Below are 17917 nucleotides of genomic sequence, written 5' to 3'. Positions count from 1 at the left end.
ATGCCACTGGAGTTAGAAAGTGGGGTGTGAGGGGGATATAGTAGGTCAGGTTGGGGATGGGAGGTGGGGGCTACATGCCACTGGAGTTAGAAAGTGGAGTGTGAGGGGGATATGGTAGGTCAGGGTTTGGAATGGGAGGGGGGGCTACATGCCACTGGAGTTAGAAAATAGGGTGTGAGGGGGATATGGTAGGTCAGGGTGGGGATGGGAGGTGGGGGCTACATGCCACTGGAGTTAGAAAGTAGGGTGTGAGGGGGATATGATAGGTCAGGGTGGGAATGGGAGGTGGGGGCTACATGCCACTGGAGTTAGAAAGTAGGGTGTGAGGGGGATATGGGAGGTCAGGGGGGGGATGGGAGGTGGGGCTACATGCCACTGGAGTTAGAAAGCGGAGTGTGAGGGGGATATGGTAGGTCCGGGTGGGGATGGGAGGTAGGGCTACATGCCACTGGAGTTAGAAAGTGGAGTGTGAGGGGGATATGGTAGGTCCGGGTGGGGATGGGAGGTAGGGCTACATGCCACTGGAGTTAGAAAGTGGAGTGTGAGGGGGATATGGTAGAACAGGGTGGGGATGGGAGGTGGGGCTACATGCCACTGGAGTTAGAAATTGGAGTGTGAGGGGGATATGGTAGGTCCGGGGGGGGATGGGAGGTGGGGCTACATGCCACTGGAGTCAGAAAGTAGGGTGTGAGGGGGATATGGTAGGGCAGGGGGGGGATGGGAGGTGGGGCTACATGCCACTGGAGGTAGAAAGTAGGGTGTGAGGGGGATATGGTAGGCCCGGGGGGGGAAGGGAGGTAGGGCTACATGCCACTGGAGTTAGAAAGTGGGGTGTGAGGGGGATATGGTAGGTCCGGGTGGGGGTGGGAGGTAGGGCTACATGCCACTGGAGTTAGAAAGGGGAGTGTGAGGGGGATATGGTAGGTCCGGGTGGGGGTGGGAGGTAGGGCTACATGCCACTGGAGTTAGAAAGAGGAGTGTGAGGGGGATATGGTAGAACAGGGTGGGGATGGGAGGTGGGGCTACATGCCACTGGAGTTAGAAAGCGGAGTGTGAGGGGGATATGGTAGGTCCGGGTGGGGATGGGAGGGAGGGCTACATGCCACTGGAGTTAGAAAGTAGGGCGTGAGGGGGATATGGTAGGTCAGGGTGGGGAAGGGAGGTAGGGCTACATGCCACTGAATGCACAAAATCTATACATTACGAAGTACTAAGACATAAAAATAAAAGAATGTACAGAAATCTTTCATGTCAGTCAATTGTAGATCGTTTTGATCTGATGATGCAAGTTTGAACACATTAAAACAATCCGCTCGTTGTGATCTAGGGATAGGTTTTCGTTAGCTGAAATTGGTTGAGTAAGTGGTTCAAACAGAAGTGCGCTGATTTGGGTATATTTTGGACAATAAAATCTCATTATGAGAAGTTCTTTTTACACAACCAATAAAAAATTCTATGTGACCTTTCGATGACTAGCACGGTATGTACACTGTCACCTTCATCAGACAAATAACCAATGAAGTGTATGCACACAAAGGTGTAAAATGTGTACGAGTTGTCCATAGAATCGATGTCGATTTCGGCTTCGCTGGAAACGTATGTACAATAGCTGTTATATATGTACCGAAATGACCCAATTCAGCTACGCCTTGTTAACACTTGGTCTTAGACGTGCGAGAGTTCTTGATCCCCCTCGTCTCGATTTAGAAGTCAATAAACATCTCTTTAAGCCCCAGTATAACTGTTACTTGCAGTACATAGTTTCTATATTTTCCATATCGAATAACCTGGCTTTGATTTATCATAGATATTTTGTATAATATGAATCAAGTATAACTAACCCAGTATAAGATATCTGTGTACAGGGCCTACAAGGAGTTCCAAGAGAGGCGTACTATGTCACGACAAAAATTGGAAGGTACCTACCGGAAGTGGATAAGATGTTTGACTTCCGGGCGGAGAGGACGATACAAAGTGTGGACGAAAGTCTACAGCGGTTGGGATTAGATTACGTAGATGTTATTCAGGTAATATCAAGTATCTTAAAAATTAGAATTCCCTCTTTGATCGTTACGCATCGTAGTACATGGCTTGTCAAATATTGCATGTAGTACATTTGTATATAATATTTGAGAAGAAAATAACATTTTAATTCCAAAAGTTATTACATAAATAAGAAAAGTTACACTTACGTGTAAAATATATAAATGTTCACGAGTAAGAAAGGATATGTTTAAGTGTGAAATAAATAGATTTAAATGAATTGAAAAAAATATGAATTGAAAAATTTCCATTTGGATAAAAACGAATGGTTAATTTGATTTCAAGTATTAAAGGTATTTGGATTCGATGTTTGATTACTTGTTTGATTCCTACTGCAGATCCACGATATGGAGTTCGCTCCTGACCTTGACATTATTGTGAACGAGACGTTACCCGCCTTACAGAAGGTCAAGGACAGTGGCAAGGCTAAATTTATCGGAATAACAGGGTATCCCCTGGGAAACTTCAAGTACGAACAACTCTTTCTTCTTGGTGTTCATAGATATTTTCGTAGCAGGATTTCCATCAGAAAAAATACTTGCAAATAGCTCCATCATCGATAGATGACCTCATGTAATATCACACGAATACAATGCCAAACTTGGCACGATTTTCAGAAGAGAGTAATGATGGCCCAACCAAAAATATCAAACGAAACCAGTCTATATTAAAGGGGGCGGGTTGCCCTTTCATGTACATACAATAGGCTAGTATATATCCCGCTTCATTGCCTTTAATTGCATTTAAATTCTGGCTTTGGAGTGACATGTCCTTGAATAGCTTGCACAGACATGCATCATGTTTTCCTTGTAAACTTTGAGATGTTGAGTGTTGCGTTAATAGACAACTTTGAAAACTCCAAAGCATATGAAGTGATGGAAGAAATGAACTTGACTGACTGTCTTGTTGAAGTCAATTCCTGATACTATTTGTTGTTCGTATTGAACATGTTTCCCAAAACCGATAACACAAAGCTGTATTTGTTGTACAGATAATATGAGTAGCTTTTTAATTGCGATAATTAATTGGGTCAACAAGATGTACACTCAAGACGTATCATGAAATGGCGCCAAATTTTCGGATAATTTTGAGTTTTTGAAGTCGTGTATTAAACCGTTTGCTACTTCCAGGAAAGTGTTGGAACGAAGTACAGTGCAGGTCGACACAGTTCTCACCTACTGTCATGCCTGTATGAATGACAACTCCTTGGCTGAACATTTACCCTACTTTAAGGTCTGTAGTCACATCATCAACGTTATTATCTCGTCTGTTTGATATTGTCTGTCTGCCCTCTTTGATATTTGTTGCGGTAATTTTATCAAAATAATTAATTTCCAATTCATAGGAAAAATTTAGGATTTAAATCATACATGTTTATCATAAAGGAGAAAGGAGTGGGCGTGGTCAACGCCTCCCCCATCAGCATGGGTCTGTTGACAGACCGTGGCCCCGCCTCCTGGCATCCAGCCAAATCTGACGTCAAGGACACGTGTGCAAAAGCCGCCGCCTACTGCCAGGTATGTAGGCTTGATGGTAGAGGTGGTCTAAAATCTGTTTTCCCTGGCATGAAAGATAGAAGATGTAACGCTGTTTGTATGTCCGTCTTTATTTCTATATATATATATTTAACGTCGTTATAGCGAAATGTTATGTGACGTCATAGTTTATGACGTCAATACTTCAAATAAACAGTCTGAAGAATCTCCTAGAAGAGATGAAAGTGCTAAAGATTCGTTGTTAAGAATTTTTCTTTAGATAATATATATATATATATATAGAATAAAAACATAAATTTTTCAGATCGTCCGCTAGGCCTTTCTGCCTTCTAGGGTTCTTCAGGCGGATTAGCCCTAGAAGGCAGAAAGGCCTAGCGGACGATCTGAAAAAAATATGTTTGTATTCTATATTTTCCTTCGCAAGGACTTATTTATTTATTATCTACTATATATATAATGAAACATTAACACTGAAGAGCTATTTTTACGAAACATATGCATAGCTAGAACCACGCAGGAAATATAACAACCTCATTAGAGTTAAACAAAAACACAAAAAAAGAAATACACACTTTACTATAATCAGATATTCATTAAAAACATTATACTATGATGTTATATTGGATTAAGATAGTGTAATGTGATAAAGTATAATTTGTTTAGTTACAATTATCTAAATAATAATCAAAACTTAAGTATAAATCCTGATTACAGTAAAATAAGGTCAGCTTAGAAGACAGGTGAATCCCCAACCTACCTCCTCTGGCCATAGAAAGAGAAAGAGAGCGGAGGATCGTGCCCACGCACGTCCGGACTCGTTTCCCTTTAATAAGTTGGTTTTAATTTGGTCAACCCAAATCTACACAAAGCACCAAAGTGCTGGCTTTGAAGTGTTTTTCATGGTATAGGCCAAATATCAAGGTCTCCGATACTATATATAGAAAATCGTGTTTCTACACATTAATTTGAGTTTCCTTTGATGGAGAGAACTCAAACATTATCAGTGGTTCTGTTGTCTAAATCTTAATGTCATGGAAAATGGTCAAAGTTGAAGGTTTGCTTTGATTAAGATAGCAATAACTTTAAGATCATTATTTTGGTAAATCCAAGCAAATTGCACACAGGGGTTCCTTGCTTAAAGCAGATAGTATAGACTACAACGGCTTCGTACTGCGTTGCCTGATGCGTTTGTTTGCGAGAGGGTTGGGCTTTTCCTTTTTATGTCAAAGGTCCATTGTAAAGGTTATTTCCTGTAACTAAAAATGCAGAACTTCAATATAATTAAAATATATTCAAATATTATTCTCCATAACCTTAAAGTTAGTCAAAGGGGCCAGTTCTACTAAGCGACACCTTGTTAGTTTTGCGTCGTTAAAATGAATTTTCAGTAACATGAACTATCTTTGATCGTTTTGAGAATGTACTCGAATGAAACATACAGCTTCTGTCTGTTATTGTGTGTTTTATAACAGTGAACTGTTTTCTGTAGGAGAAAGGAGTGGATATTTCCCGCCTCGCTTTGGCCTTCACTCTCCGCCAGTCCATACCTACAACACTGTTCAGCACTGCCAGGTAAGGACTTGTTCTAAGAAAACAATGGTTAAATTGTCGATAGTCCATATCAATATACGACATCTGGGTTCTTCTGATATATCTAAGGGTAATCTTTGAATAAATATATTGTTCTATCTTATACAAGAATGTCATGGAATCCTTGGTTTAGAGCTGTATTACTCTGATGTTCAAGTGTTCTTTAACGGGCCAGTATCACATGTGTTGACAACATGGGCATGTATTCATGAAACCGTTCTCATGCTCAATGATGGATTTTGTGCTGAAGCCAAATTTCTTGTTCTGGTTATTAATTGATAAAAAAAAACGTATTTTGTCAATGATTTGGACAAAAACTGAAGAAACTTAAAGACAAATACTGTTTTCAATGTTTACACTTGACTTATTGACCGTTGACATGATTTAAGCGAGTTACAAGAAAACTGGTTTGAGCACAGAACCCATGCTTGAGCATGAGAACGGTTTCATGAATACAGGCCATGGTGACGCCATTGTCTACCGATTCGGTTTCAAATCTAAATCAAAGCATATTTCTCCACACGGTCATCTGAATTTCCGAAGTTTGGCGAATATTCCACTTAGGTTAATACTTTCTTTTTCAATTGTAGTACTGATAATCGTAAGGTAGTGAGAGTTACATTTCAACTACATTGAATAGCAAAGAGTAAAGCGGTTTGTTCTTTACCCGTTTGGTAGTCATATATGACGTCACAAAGTGGCGTTAGTGACGATTCTAATTGCGTCGACACAAATTATCCGATTCATAAACCAATAACGCTACTTGGGATTCCCGCTCCCTCCTCATTGCCGCGTACTTCAAATAGTACATGTGTATGAAATGAAAACATACCCGAGATGTACAGTTGTTTGTAGTGTTAATATCAAACTGTTGTGGTAATTGTACGTATTACTTGTCAGCCTTGTGAACGCCAAGAAAAACCTGGACGGCCTGTATACACCACTCACCGCCCTGGAGGAGCAAACGAGCCGTGAGGTCATGGACAGGTCAGTAACACAAACGATAAGGTGTAAAATAAAAATAATGATCTGATTCTCACGAATTCTCTCATTCAATAGATATATTTGAAGATTGCAGCTTAAATAAGATCTCACTACAATTAAGTGATTTGTAGTATAAGTTGCCTTTGTGTTATCCATAATTTGTGTTGAGGGTTATATGTACCCTTCGACCCATTGTAAAATGGTACAGGGGTTAAACAGAGAAATACTGATAATTCTTGTTATATTTTTGTTATTATTTGCAAAAATTAGTCTCGGCTTTGCTACAAAAAATATATCCTCTCCTGTTGCTGTAAAAATAACCTCCCTGTAGCTTCCGATATGACTGAAGACCAATTTGGCCAGAACACATCCGGCGCTAGCTGGTTGTGAACATCAAAGATGAGCTATACAGGATATAGGCCTAAGGTATATTGGGGAATATGATACTGACGACAATAAGTTTTATTCATTAATTAAGGAAAGGTTAATTTATATTTTTAGAGAAGAATGTGCAGAAAAGATAGAACATCCTCGAAAGTAAATGTTTATATTGATATCTTTACGATAATTTTTATTAGCAAAACTACCTCTGAAAGAAATAACAAAAAAAAAATACATTGTTTTCTCATAACTTAAATGTAGAAAACGGACGATATCAAAACATTGAGTGGAATCGTAGAGTGTGTAATTTATGTAATTTAGATCGTGTTGAAAATGAGTTTAATTTTCGTCTTAGCAATTTTTTTGAAAACTGCTTACATTAAAAAGCCAAACATGTTGGACTCTTGAGGGTGAAAAATATGAAAGAAATGGCGAACTTAGGGAAATATTTGAGAAGAACCCAATTATTATAAATAGCTTTAGTTGCACTCTCCAATAATGTGATACTGTTTCTATTTGTAGTTGTGTTGTGAGCGTGTGTAATGTCGTGCAACATTGTTTGGTATTATGCCTTTTAAATATCGCGCTTTTTATTACTGTGTAATTGATGAGTCGAAGGACTCTAAGTAATGAAGAACTTGACATTGCCCCGCGGTGCTACTTCACTCTTGGAGCACTGTTGTTGACTATGCTCTGTATATCTCATATTTCTCATTTCTCATAAAAGGCTCTCAAGATCTGGTCCTCGTCTCAGAAACAATTTATCAAAGCTATTCCGTCTTTGCGTATTGCAGAGTTATCTTCTCTTTGGAGCAGGTGTTGATTGTTACGTCATTGGTTTGTGTGAGAAAATTACGTCGTTTTCTCAAAAATTGATGACGTTACTCTCACAAACAAGTGACGTAACAATCAATACCTGCTCCCAAGAGAAGATAACTCTGCAATACGCAAAGACGGAATAGCCAGTCCGGAAAAACCCGTTTCCAATACTTAGTTACAGTTTGTTAGTGGTATAGGGTTCCTGAAATTTTTCATATATTTACTTTCTCCTCTTTTTCATCTCCAGGTTCATGAAACCATTAAACAACAAGAACTGGGAAGGTGAAGAGGTCAAAGAATACTGGGAAAATCTGGGACGCAAATAACGGTCAATATGACAACTGCAAGACAGCCAAGTTTTTCATCATCGACCTGCCACTGTAACAAAACCTCATTCTCGATATCCAGGGGTCACTTTAGCGCGCGAAAGTGAGCGAAAATGAGCGTAACTCCTGGATATCGAGGATGCTGAAACCTCAGTTCATACCCAAATATTTTTTCCTCATTATTACGTTTGAAACGTTTTAGCAATTGAAACTTTGTAAAATATTTTGCAAAATAGATTGCTTTAAACAATTAATTGATTCCATGATTTACCTTTAATATTTTTTAGACATTAATATGTGTTTATAACATGTGTTTATTAACGCTTAATTATTAATTAAGTTGTAAATAAGGATTACAGAGTAATATGCAATCATACACCTGGTGAATGTCTTCCTAGAAACTAAGCACAACTGTCTTTTTATGTAATAGCATGTACGACCAGTTGACTGTGTGATGAAAAGGAGGTTGATTATACAGATATACAATGTTGATATTGAATCGTTAGTAACTCAAATTGAATGTTAGAAACTTTGTTTTCTTATGAATACTTGTCCGTGGATGTTGTATTATTTTCAACGAACATTGAAATATATATATTTATTTATTTCCAACGCACAACGGATGTTTCAAATTAATCATTTGTAATGAGGATATTAAAGTGAATGTGTATGAGAGTTGATCTTTTATGATTGATAATCTCGATCAATGTTATTTCCACCGATTGTAAGTCAAGTGATAATTGATATTAAAAGAATATCTCAGGGTATCAAATACGCTATTCATATGTCATTTTCGGTCAAATACTCGGTCATATCATTTCAGGGATTACATTGGTAAATAAATAATGTTAGCTTTATCCCTCCTTATGATAGACTTTTTGTATAACGATAAGAAACAGAATAACACCAACAGTGTTTAATCGTCATGTTTGTTATAACAATACACAGATGTTTTCAAATGTCCGAAATGAATAAATGATTATCAACTATACATTTAAAATGTGTGGGTGTTTTTTTTATCAATCCATAAGGACTGCCATAGGTAAAACTCGTTATTTACAGGAGAAATATGTATATGCTAATTATGGACATTAATAGTCTCCGATAGGGGCCAAAGTATTGACGAAAACTGCTTCTTATGATAAAACATGAAATAAGGCATTAAAGTGCTTCTTATGATAAAACATGAAATAAGGCATTAAAGTGCTTCTTATGATAAAACATGAAATAAGGCATTAAAGTGCTTCTTATGATAAAACATGAAATAAGGCATTAAAGTGCTTCTTATGATAAAACATGAAATAAGGCATTAAAGTGCTTCTTATGATAAAACATGAAATAAGGCATTAAAGTGCTTCTTATGATAAAACATGAAATAAGGCATTAAAGTGCTTCTTATGATAAAACATGAAATAAGGCATTAAAGTGCTTCTTATGATAAAACATGAAATAAGGCATTAAAGTGCTTCTTATGATAAAACATGAAATAAGGCATTAAAGTGCTTCTTATGATAAAACATGAAATAAGGCATTGAAGTGCTTCGGGCCATCGTATAATTTTCAGATATGTAGGCACCTCGATATCCGGTTTCAATCAAGATGACTGACAGTATTGTTGCTTATAAATACTTGCTATGTAACGAAAATCTGTAGTGTCGGGTCTGATTCCTAGCGGTAGCAAGTCTCTGTTTCATCGCTGTAGTCTTATACATACAAATAATATGCGCATTTAAAAAAAAGACGACCAAGAAACAACATTATGTTATAAAATAATTGTATTAAAAGTAACAAAATATTATATCTTCTTTTCCATTTCCGATACAAATATTAACTTATTCACTAAACATGGAATAGTAATAAGTCTATATCACATTAACAAACAAAAACGACAGAATAAATTATGTTTAAGCATTTGTGACTAAGCAACATAAATAACGTTAAGAAAACATGAACAAGCTAGAATTGCCTAGGATACACATCACACGGCTGATGTTAAAGCCTTCTAGGTCCCTACAGATTCGGCGACGTTAGAAAAGCGTCTTGGCAGATATCACCGTCAAGCATTGTGCTCTTTCTACTGTGTGGCCCTTATGACATTGGTTTGTGGATAAACAATTTTGGACGGGAATGTACAATATAAGGGCGCCAGACATAGCTCTTCATCAATCAGCTATGTAAGTACATGAGGCTCGGTAAAATTGACAAATGTGCATATGAATATTCCACTGAAATCACCAGTAGCTAAGCGCGTATCTTATACAAAGGGGAGTGTTAGGCGGTGAAATGGAATGATCTGCTGATCAAAATTACACGAAGATATTTTAATATGTTATATGAATAAATATTCTACGGAAAGGCATTACTATATGAGCAATTATCAGTGGAGTATTGACACTTTCTATATACTTAAATAATTACAATATAATATGACCTACCAGGTAAGAATAAATAACTGGTCAGTTAGAATGACTAACTACTGGTTTGTTAGTAAACATGCTCATTAGCGTACATTTGATCCCTAAATAAGCAAAATGGAAACGTAAAGGACAAAGAAAAATAATAAAAACGAGATAAACGAACTTTAGGCAGTAGCTCATATTTTCTATTTATCAAAAGAGGAGTTACATCTAAATATTTAAATAAATATTCCATCAGGTAAAGTCGCATTTGGAAAAAGAAACGGCCCCACCCTCCACAGCTTTCCGAATTTTTTAAATACTAGATTCGCCCCTGAAATATAACTAAACAAACTTGATTCATACATTTCCATAACGATCAAAACGGCTCTTAAAATCAAATAATGTAAACAAATGACAAACTGCAAATATATCTTCTGAAACAAATTTTCATGAAAGTGTTGTGTTTTTTTTTAATACTTTTAAAAATTCAATTGAAGCGAACATGATATTGAAGGAATAACAAGCAAAGCCTTATTGATCTGTAGAGCTTTCAGTGGGAATCGCTTAAAGACACAATACAACCACACACTGTAATCGATAAACCAATATCAGCGAAAGTTTCCGGTTGTACAAATGTCAAACTAGTATCGACGTTTGCAAATGCCAGGACGACATTCAATAAATCATTCAAAAATATAAATATGAATGTTCGTTCCTAAAAGCTCCAGAATATACACATGATCTATTCATGTTTTAATAATGCAGTTCTGACAGGGTTACTTTAGCACTCGATATAAAGATATTGTGTATACAAACAAACCTGCTGCATAAGGTCTTACCAACATATCTCATGAATAATGTATTTAAAGGCATTTGTCTACTACAATGAGCTTATGCGTTCTTTAGTACTCACATTTGTATCTTTATAAACGAATCGTAGAGATCGTGGGGCATAAGCTTTTCATAAGATAGTGTTGAATTTGTCTCAATATCAAATATGCGTGGAAATTCACATAGGAAACCGTGACGAGAGGAGTCTCACATCTTAAACTAAAATAGATATCACAGAAAATGTTACCCGAACGGTTTGCATGTTATAATAACAACAATACGCACACAGACTGAACACAATCACGTATATAACTGTAGGGATAAAAGTCAAAGTCTCCAAATTCTAAAACATGTATTAGCATAGACAATGTTGCCAGCACATATGATTAGTCATATATTTACCCTCTCAGACATCGCATAGTCAGGCAACATAATACTGCCGACCGGTAAAGGCGAAAGGTCAATTCAAATTAGTTTATGTCAATAGACCTATTCCTCAGTTTAATTTTTTTTCTCAGAAAGAGGAGGTAATTATATAATGAATGCGCCATAGAGCCAATGAGTGCAGAAAATGACCGGACAAATTCAATTTAACATCTTTAGACCTTGTTGGTAAATGTTTAAGTTGTTTGTCCGAGTTATTTTTGGAATGGTCCGAGAATATGTGAAACAGGAATAGTCTATACAATTAAGGGAAGTAACTCCAGTTGCCCTTACGCCATGATAGGAAAGGAATGTGATCAAATTCGTTATCTAGAGACACTGTTCTCAACTGCTGACTTGTTCCAGGGCCATATCTAGTCGTTCTTTGGCCCAGTTTATATCCAGGGTTCGGGTCACTCGCTCCATGAACGCACTACGTGCTGGTCTGAATCGTAAACGATGGCGCTGGAGGACAAAAGTAAAACGAATTAACAAATTGACCGGAGAGTTGTAAAAACTGGTTGACACTAATACTGTATTAACCTTTTTAGGACTTAAAAAATATCAGGTAGACACAGGAAATATTTTATTTTGTTTTACTTGAACAAAAGAATGTTCACGGACACATGAACAACATAGTGTTCACAGACATACAATGAAAACTTTGTTTTTGGCTCATTGTATAAGACAAACTGTAAACCAATGAGGAATATTTTAAGTAATCATTAAAATTACATACGTTGAACTCGCCAGGCTTTGTAGGATATGGTTCGTTGTCTAAGATTAGCTGCCTCTCCCACCTAGGCAGCAAATGCACAGGGGGCGCCATCTGCAGTCCTTTAATGTTCCGGTCGGCTGCTCTTTCAAGGGGTTCGCCGTGAACTGTGAAGATGCAAACATGGGTATGGTCAGAAAGACTATAAGAGAATATTTACATTTGGTGTGGCAAAGCCCTTCTATATAACTACTAAGGTACTGCCAATAGCAGCTTCATGGTATGAGACTATAACTGAAGTTGGTCTTTGCACCTCCGATCGACTTAACAGTGTCACTACCGAACTTAACGGTATCTTCTGCTTTGTGTCTGTGAGATCAACAACAAAAAATTTCGCCTGGATTTTTCACCAATTCAGCCTTCTCCGGTTGCACGATCAACATCAACAACATGCCGAAATGCAAATATAACTCTGACCTGATTACTGCGGGCTTCCGTTGAGTGCGTGCGCCGGATATAGGTCGCAATAAAATCGGAAAATGTTTTACGACAATTGAATAGTTACTTACAAAATGTTATTTGTTAATATTTTATGAATTGAGAATATGATATATATAAATTAAAAACAAATGAATTATTAACGAAAGTTGCGTTATAAGTCTTTTCAATTTTGTATGAAAAAAAGCGCGCACCATTCAGTTTGTCTGTGACACATGTGGCAGTTATACCAGTTGATCTGCCACATCTATGCAGTTTGTTGCTTAATTATATGCATAGTATTTTTTCATCAGAGTCCTTTAATATTTTTTGGGGATTCAATACGTGATTTGACTTCTAGAGTGCAGACTGACTGTTTGATTGTTATCTGATTGGTTAACTAACTAGTTTCTACAAAATGAGAACTTCGTTTTAGATACGAAAATAACTATGATCGTACCATATGCTTCGAATATTAACTCATCTCTTTAAAAGTAAGGTTTCATATCTCATAATATCTACTGCATTACATCTCTCATAGAAATTCCGTGAATATCTAGCTCACACCAGAATAACTAAGACGTCACATATTTATATATCTAAATGGATATTTTAATAGGCGTTGAAATCAATTTAGTTAATTATCGCTTGTTGAAAATGGTTTTCACACAGTAAATCTAAAAAATGCGTATTTTGTTGTTGTTGCAATTAATAACTTCTTTGAAACTTAATTATTCATCTCGTATGATGTAATCAATGCAAAAGGTACATGGCTATTTCAGACTTATAGCCACGTACACTTATACGCTGCCGTTTATCATATTCAAAGACATATTTTTGTCATATAAGATCACAAGTGTTGCTTAAATAACATATACTTACTGATATTTAATCGATCGGTGTTAAAGTATATATCAAACGGATCGGCTTCCTCATGTGTGGTAAACTCGGGTAGTCCCATCTTCTTGATCGGGGGATACTGAAAACCCAAAGGGTTGAAAGTCTGTATTGAGTGACAAGCAAACATATCACTGAGAACCTCAATCGTTTATCACCTCTTGGTCATTCGGAACACTTCGTGTTTTTTACATACCTCAGAATGAGCAAGTTATTTCAATCAAAAGAAAGGGAACAGAAATATCAAGCTGTGTAATTCAGTCCTACAATAAAAAGTTATAGACAAGAGTTAAGCAAGCCACAGCAAAAACAGGTGGACAAAGTCGCACCATACGTACCCCTCTAAAATCGTGTTCTGTCGGATTGACGAACATTTCCGGTTTGAACATGCCCTCCCTTACGAATTTCTTCTTTGCAGTGAATGGTCGATCTATGTGGAACTGGGTGATTATACGCCCTTCCGGTGTCTTTTTGGGCATTAAAATTTTGGGCATCACTTTTGTGGAAGGTTTCTTCACAAACACATGTTCACCTGGAAACGTGCCATATCTCCATGGTTGCATCGATTCCCTCGAGTTACGTTTTGGCGGATTCGGAGCAAACTTCTGGGGCCGGAAGTCGGGAGGTGGGCGTTTCCAGATGTCATCGTCTTTTTCCAACTCCTTCTTTGAGAAATTAGTACTTCGTATTGTTATGAGTGATTCGTTGGCGTCGTATTTTGTCTTTGAATCAAATCCGAACGGGAACATAGACAGACTGCTGGCAGAGCTGTCCGATCGTCCGACCTGGTAGCGAGGTACGTCGGACATCGACGAGGAACATGCACTCATCATGAAACCGGGGATAGAACTGCGTCCGAGGTCAAAACTTGGCAATTATTTCATTGTCATGCTGAAAGAGGATATAAGAATAGTTTATATCAGTTAAGACTCAATATTTCTTTGTGTAAAGTCCTAATATTTCTTTATGTAGAGTCCTTATTCCCAGCTTCCGACGATTATACATGATATTCCGACTAAAAGTTTTTCTTTTTAAATATATATATATTAAGTCAATAATAAATATACAACATGTATTTAGATTTAGATTTCCTGATTAAATATCAAATGTTCAATAATAGAATGTACATATGGATATGCCACTTGGAAAGGGTTTTCCTTTTGAAATGTCACGATAAATCCCGTTCAGCACAGGTGTGTAACAGATATATATGTCTGAGCCAGCACGTGGCCTATACTGAATCACTCCTCTAACTTTGTAGGGGAGAGATCGAGAAAAGGATTAACCTTTCAGGTCGACGAGTCTTCGATTTCTTCCCTGCTTCAATGTTTGAGTAAAAAGTTAAACAAAATTGTGAAAGCGCCTAGAAACCTCCTGTCAGATCAGAAATTGGATATGTATGCAAATACACGCAAAGGCTAATCAATGAACGAAACTGGAATTACCTGTAAACTGGAGTCCGTCCCCGATATCTTAAAATTACTCACAAGCATTCAGGCTACCGTAGAATTCTAATAAATATCTTCATGTCTTGTTATTGATAGCAATATTACACATAATAGACAAAGTCAGATCGATATTTAATTTAAACAAAAAATAAATAAAATTTAAATTAATAACATCAATCACTATTAAGTATCGCTTGCACAAATGAAAGGGTGACCAGGCATATTGAAAATGGTACCAATCCATGATTTCAAATATTATGGAGGGGCTAGATGAAATAGAAAAGACATAAGTATTTATTTATTAACTTGTACATATATTATTGTTTTCAATCTTTTTCTGTGGTGTTTTTAAACATCTGTGTCCAGTTGTTCACACATTGTTAGCTTAAGCATACGTTTACACGAGTCTTTCTTCCTCGGTATACTTAAGTCCGAATCAAACTGCATGTAAATATATCTAAAATGATCCTTCATAGACAAGAAATAACTAACAAAGTATGAAATTTTCAGGCATTTCTCACAAAAAAAAAGGTTTTACATTTTGGTATAATGTCAATATAAGCTACACATGCTTCTATGAAATGTGTCAAAGTAGTTTGTCCTTAAACATTAGATAATAGCGATTAACCAGGCTTTGTTTGTTTTCCATCCCTGTTCATGTAGTCAAGTATGTTAAAACTTAGACAGGAAAATGACGTAACGAGTTATTTTTTAATTTATTTTTTTACTTTTTTGGGGGGNTCTCATTGAAGAAATACGAGAAGAAACACACGATTTTATCTGTTTTAAAGTATGCGTCAGGTTGTACCTCTTGTAGTCCTATCTATAAACACCGATATAATCGCCACATGACACGAAATAGTATCCCCCTGGTACAATAGACCCATGTAGAGCTCGGCACAGGTATGTGATTGGATACTGGTATAACTGACAACCCCGTCACAGGTACATATAGTGCTAATTATAAAACTCCTAATTAACTATATCAATTACACTAAGGCTGAATCTGAATTAAAAAAAAACAACACATGCCCTTTTAAATCTCTGTCATTCACTGATTGACTGTCACTCTACATTTAATGTTTATTAAAAAAAACCATATACCAATCAACTTGTGTTGCAATGTTAAGTAATACATTATACCCTCGTGTCCATGTATATATCTCACTTTAATAGTGTTAATAATGTTATACACATGTATTAAGACATAAGTTGATATTTTTTATCAGAACGTAATTTGCAAGCAGCAAATTATTATTGGTACTTTATGTATATATATTGTAACTCTAAGTGACTTAAAACTTACCACATTTTGATATCTTAACTTAAATTGAATTTAAAGATATTGCCATAACTCATAAGATTGGGAACAAGTTGAAACAATGTTTGGCAATTTGATATCTGTTAATTATGCAGTGCAAAGTTACAGTTTTAGAAATTAAATATCATTGGAAAAAAATTACGTTGACAGACACACAGTAACCAGTTACAAATGAACATTTTAAAGGCGTAGACAAAATATAATGTCTTAATGGTATAAATACCAGTTTGCCACATCGATATTGTTAACAGATCATATTTATCATCCGAGAAATTCAATATTTACTTCTAAATTACATAAAGGAACGTGTTGATATAGGAATGACTTGAGTTTGTGTATACATAAATGTAACGATTCCTTATATCCTGTCGCCTTCCTGACACACACAGGTGAAACGTCTCGTCTATACGGTAACACAGGTGTACTCAATGCAGGTGTGCATATACCTGTATATAATTATTAGTGTAGGTAAATAGAATAATTAAAACGTTTCCTACCTGTACAAATTTCACTCATATACAGGCGTAATTTACAGAATCCAGGTAAATATCCATGGACAACCTCCGTTAAACTTTACATCTGAGGTACTATGTTGAAGTACGACAGGTTACATGATAGAAATCAACTTCCGAAGTCGTTCAGCTATAGCCTTATGGAGGCAGACATGTTTTGGGTTGTCATGGGAAGGTTGACAGAAGTCGAAAAGCGTCAAACTGGCATGCGCAATGGGTGTAAAAAGATTAAGCCACCGTGTCATTGATAATGGCAGGCGCTTTATGCGGGACTAATTCAAAGGTATTATAGACGGCCGATATACACCGGGTGCTTGGGTAGACCTCATTGAAAGGCGCTTTAAAGATCGATCTTCGGCGACGTGTAATGTATTTCTCTATGTATACACATGTGATAGGTATATCTACGGAACGACCGAAGGTAGCACTTACCGGTTTGTATAGCACTCAGAATATAGATAATATCCATTTTTAATATGACGAAGTAGTTTTAATCTATATAAACTCAACGGGATAAAATAAGTCGACGCATGAACTACTCCTGTGTTTCAAGCCCTGACTTTCCGTGTCGATGTTTCTGAACACAATGGTCCATAGCGTTTAAAAAGTACAAAAAAAAATATACAAATTACCAGTGGAAACTCGGTTTTATTTTTAGATTTCATACATATTAAAACGATCGTAGGAATAATATTGCTACCCAAAGCTGTTAAGTAAAACTTACACACATTCTTATTGTACGGAAATGTAGAGAACGCTATGCTTCTCTGTTTTACATGTTCTTGTACTACGTACTGCCCCATTTAATATATCAATTATTGTAATATATTGAAAAATGGTTATCTTACTTACGTTTAACATTAACTCGTTATGATCGTAAGAGGCGACTAATGTGCAGATTCATCCTGCAGAATCGGGGGGGGGGGGGGGGGGGGGGGGGGGGGCGTCTTCCTTGTCTCTCCTATTTAGGAGACATTGAAGATATCTTTAGTAGACCTGCTGTATCACACTGCACGTGTATCATTAAAGGCGACGTGTTTTTATGTGTCCTCTACTAGGGCGACACGTAAGAGACCAAAATTAATCTGCTGCCCCCATTGCAACACTCCGGATCTTTTTTTCGTTTCCCATCTTTCGGATTTTCTTTCTTTTCCATGGACTATCTTTTTCAGGCTGTGTCTCCCTTGGTACCCGTCCTCCTATCATTCTGGCTGTTGTGTCTCCCTTGGTACCCGTCCTCCTATTATTCTGGCTG

The 17917-nt window shown here is 36.9% G+C and overlaps 2 protein-coding genes across 2 annotated transcripts in view; one reads left to right on the top strand and one right to left on the bottom strand.

Annotated features, from left to right (window-relative positions):
* The window catches only part of LOC110459756 (L-galactose dehydrogenase-like), a 13060-nt gene extending 4430 nt beyond the window's left edge, over positions 1–8630 (top strand). The window contains exons 4-10 of the mRNA XM_021512176.1: positions 1866–2027; positions 2382–2512; positions 3174–3276; positions 3429–3560; positions 5029–5111; positions 6030–6116; positions 7561–8630. Coding sequence (XP_021367851.1) covers positions 1866–2027; positions 2382–2512; positions 3174–3276; positions 3429–3560; positions 5029–5111; positions 6030–6116; positions 7561–7639 — 777 coding nt within the window. The 3' untranslated portion in view covers positions 7640–8630. The remainder of the gene's footprint in view (positions 1–1865; positions 2028–2381; positions 2513–3173; positions 3277–3428; positions 3561–5028; positions 5112–6029; positions 6117–7560) is intronic.
* A 2026-nt stretch (positions 8631–10656) lies between these two features.
* Positions 10657–16860, bottom strand: LOC110459748. The gene is made up of 5 exons (XM_021512164.1): positions 16648–16860; positions 13720–14272; positions 13367–13463; positions 12032–12174; positions 10657–11757 (listed from the first exon to the last, which is right to left on the bottom strand). The coding sequence occupies exons 2-5, from the start codon at positions 14212–14214 to the stop codon at positions 11638–11640; spliced, it is 855 nt and encodes a 284-aa protein (XP_021367839.1). The 5' UTR covers positions 14215–14272; positions 16648–16860; the 3' UTR covers positions 10657–11637.
* Positions 16861–17917: the final 1057 nt, after the last annotated feature.

The sequence above is a fragment of the Mizuhopecten yessoensis genome, unplaced genomic scaffold (genome assembly GCF_002113885.1).
Source record: "Mizuhopecten yessoensis strain PY_sf001 unplaced genomic scaffold, ASM211388v2 scaffold1313, whole genome shotgun sequence".
Taxonomy (NCBI): domain Eukaryota; kingdom Metazoa; phylum Mollusca; class Bivalvia; order Pectinida; family Pectinidae; genus Mizuhopecten; species Mizuhopecten yessoensis.
The sequence above is the reverse complement of the archived record's forward strand: the minus strand, read 5'-3'. Positions and strand labels throughout refer to the sequence as shown.

Bases quoted from the DNA above. Each gene is read 5' to 3' on its own strand.
- LOC110459748 (XM_021512164.1), bottom strand. From the start codon at position 14,214: ATGATGAGTGCATGTTCCTCGTCGATGTCCGACGTACCTCGCTACCAG. The intron at 12,175-13,366 runs GTAAGTATATGT...GCATCTTCACAG, and splicing joins CACCGATCGATTAAATATCA to TTCACGGCGAACCCCTTGAA. The intron at 11,758-12,031 runs GTATGTAATTTT...TTTGTCCTCCAG, and splicing joins CAAAGCCTGGCGAGTTCAAC to CGCCATCGTTTACGATTCAG.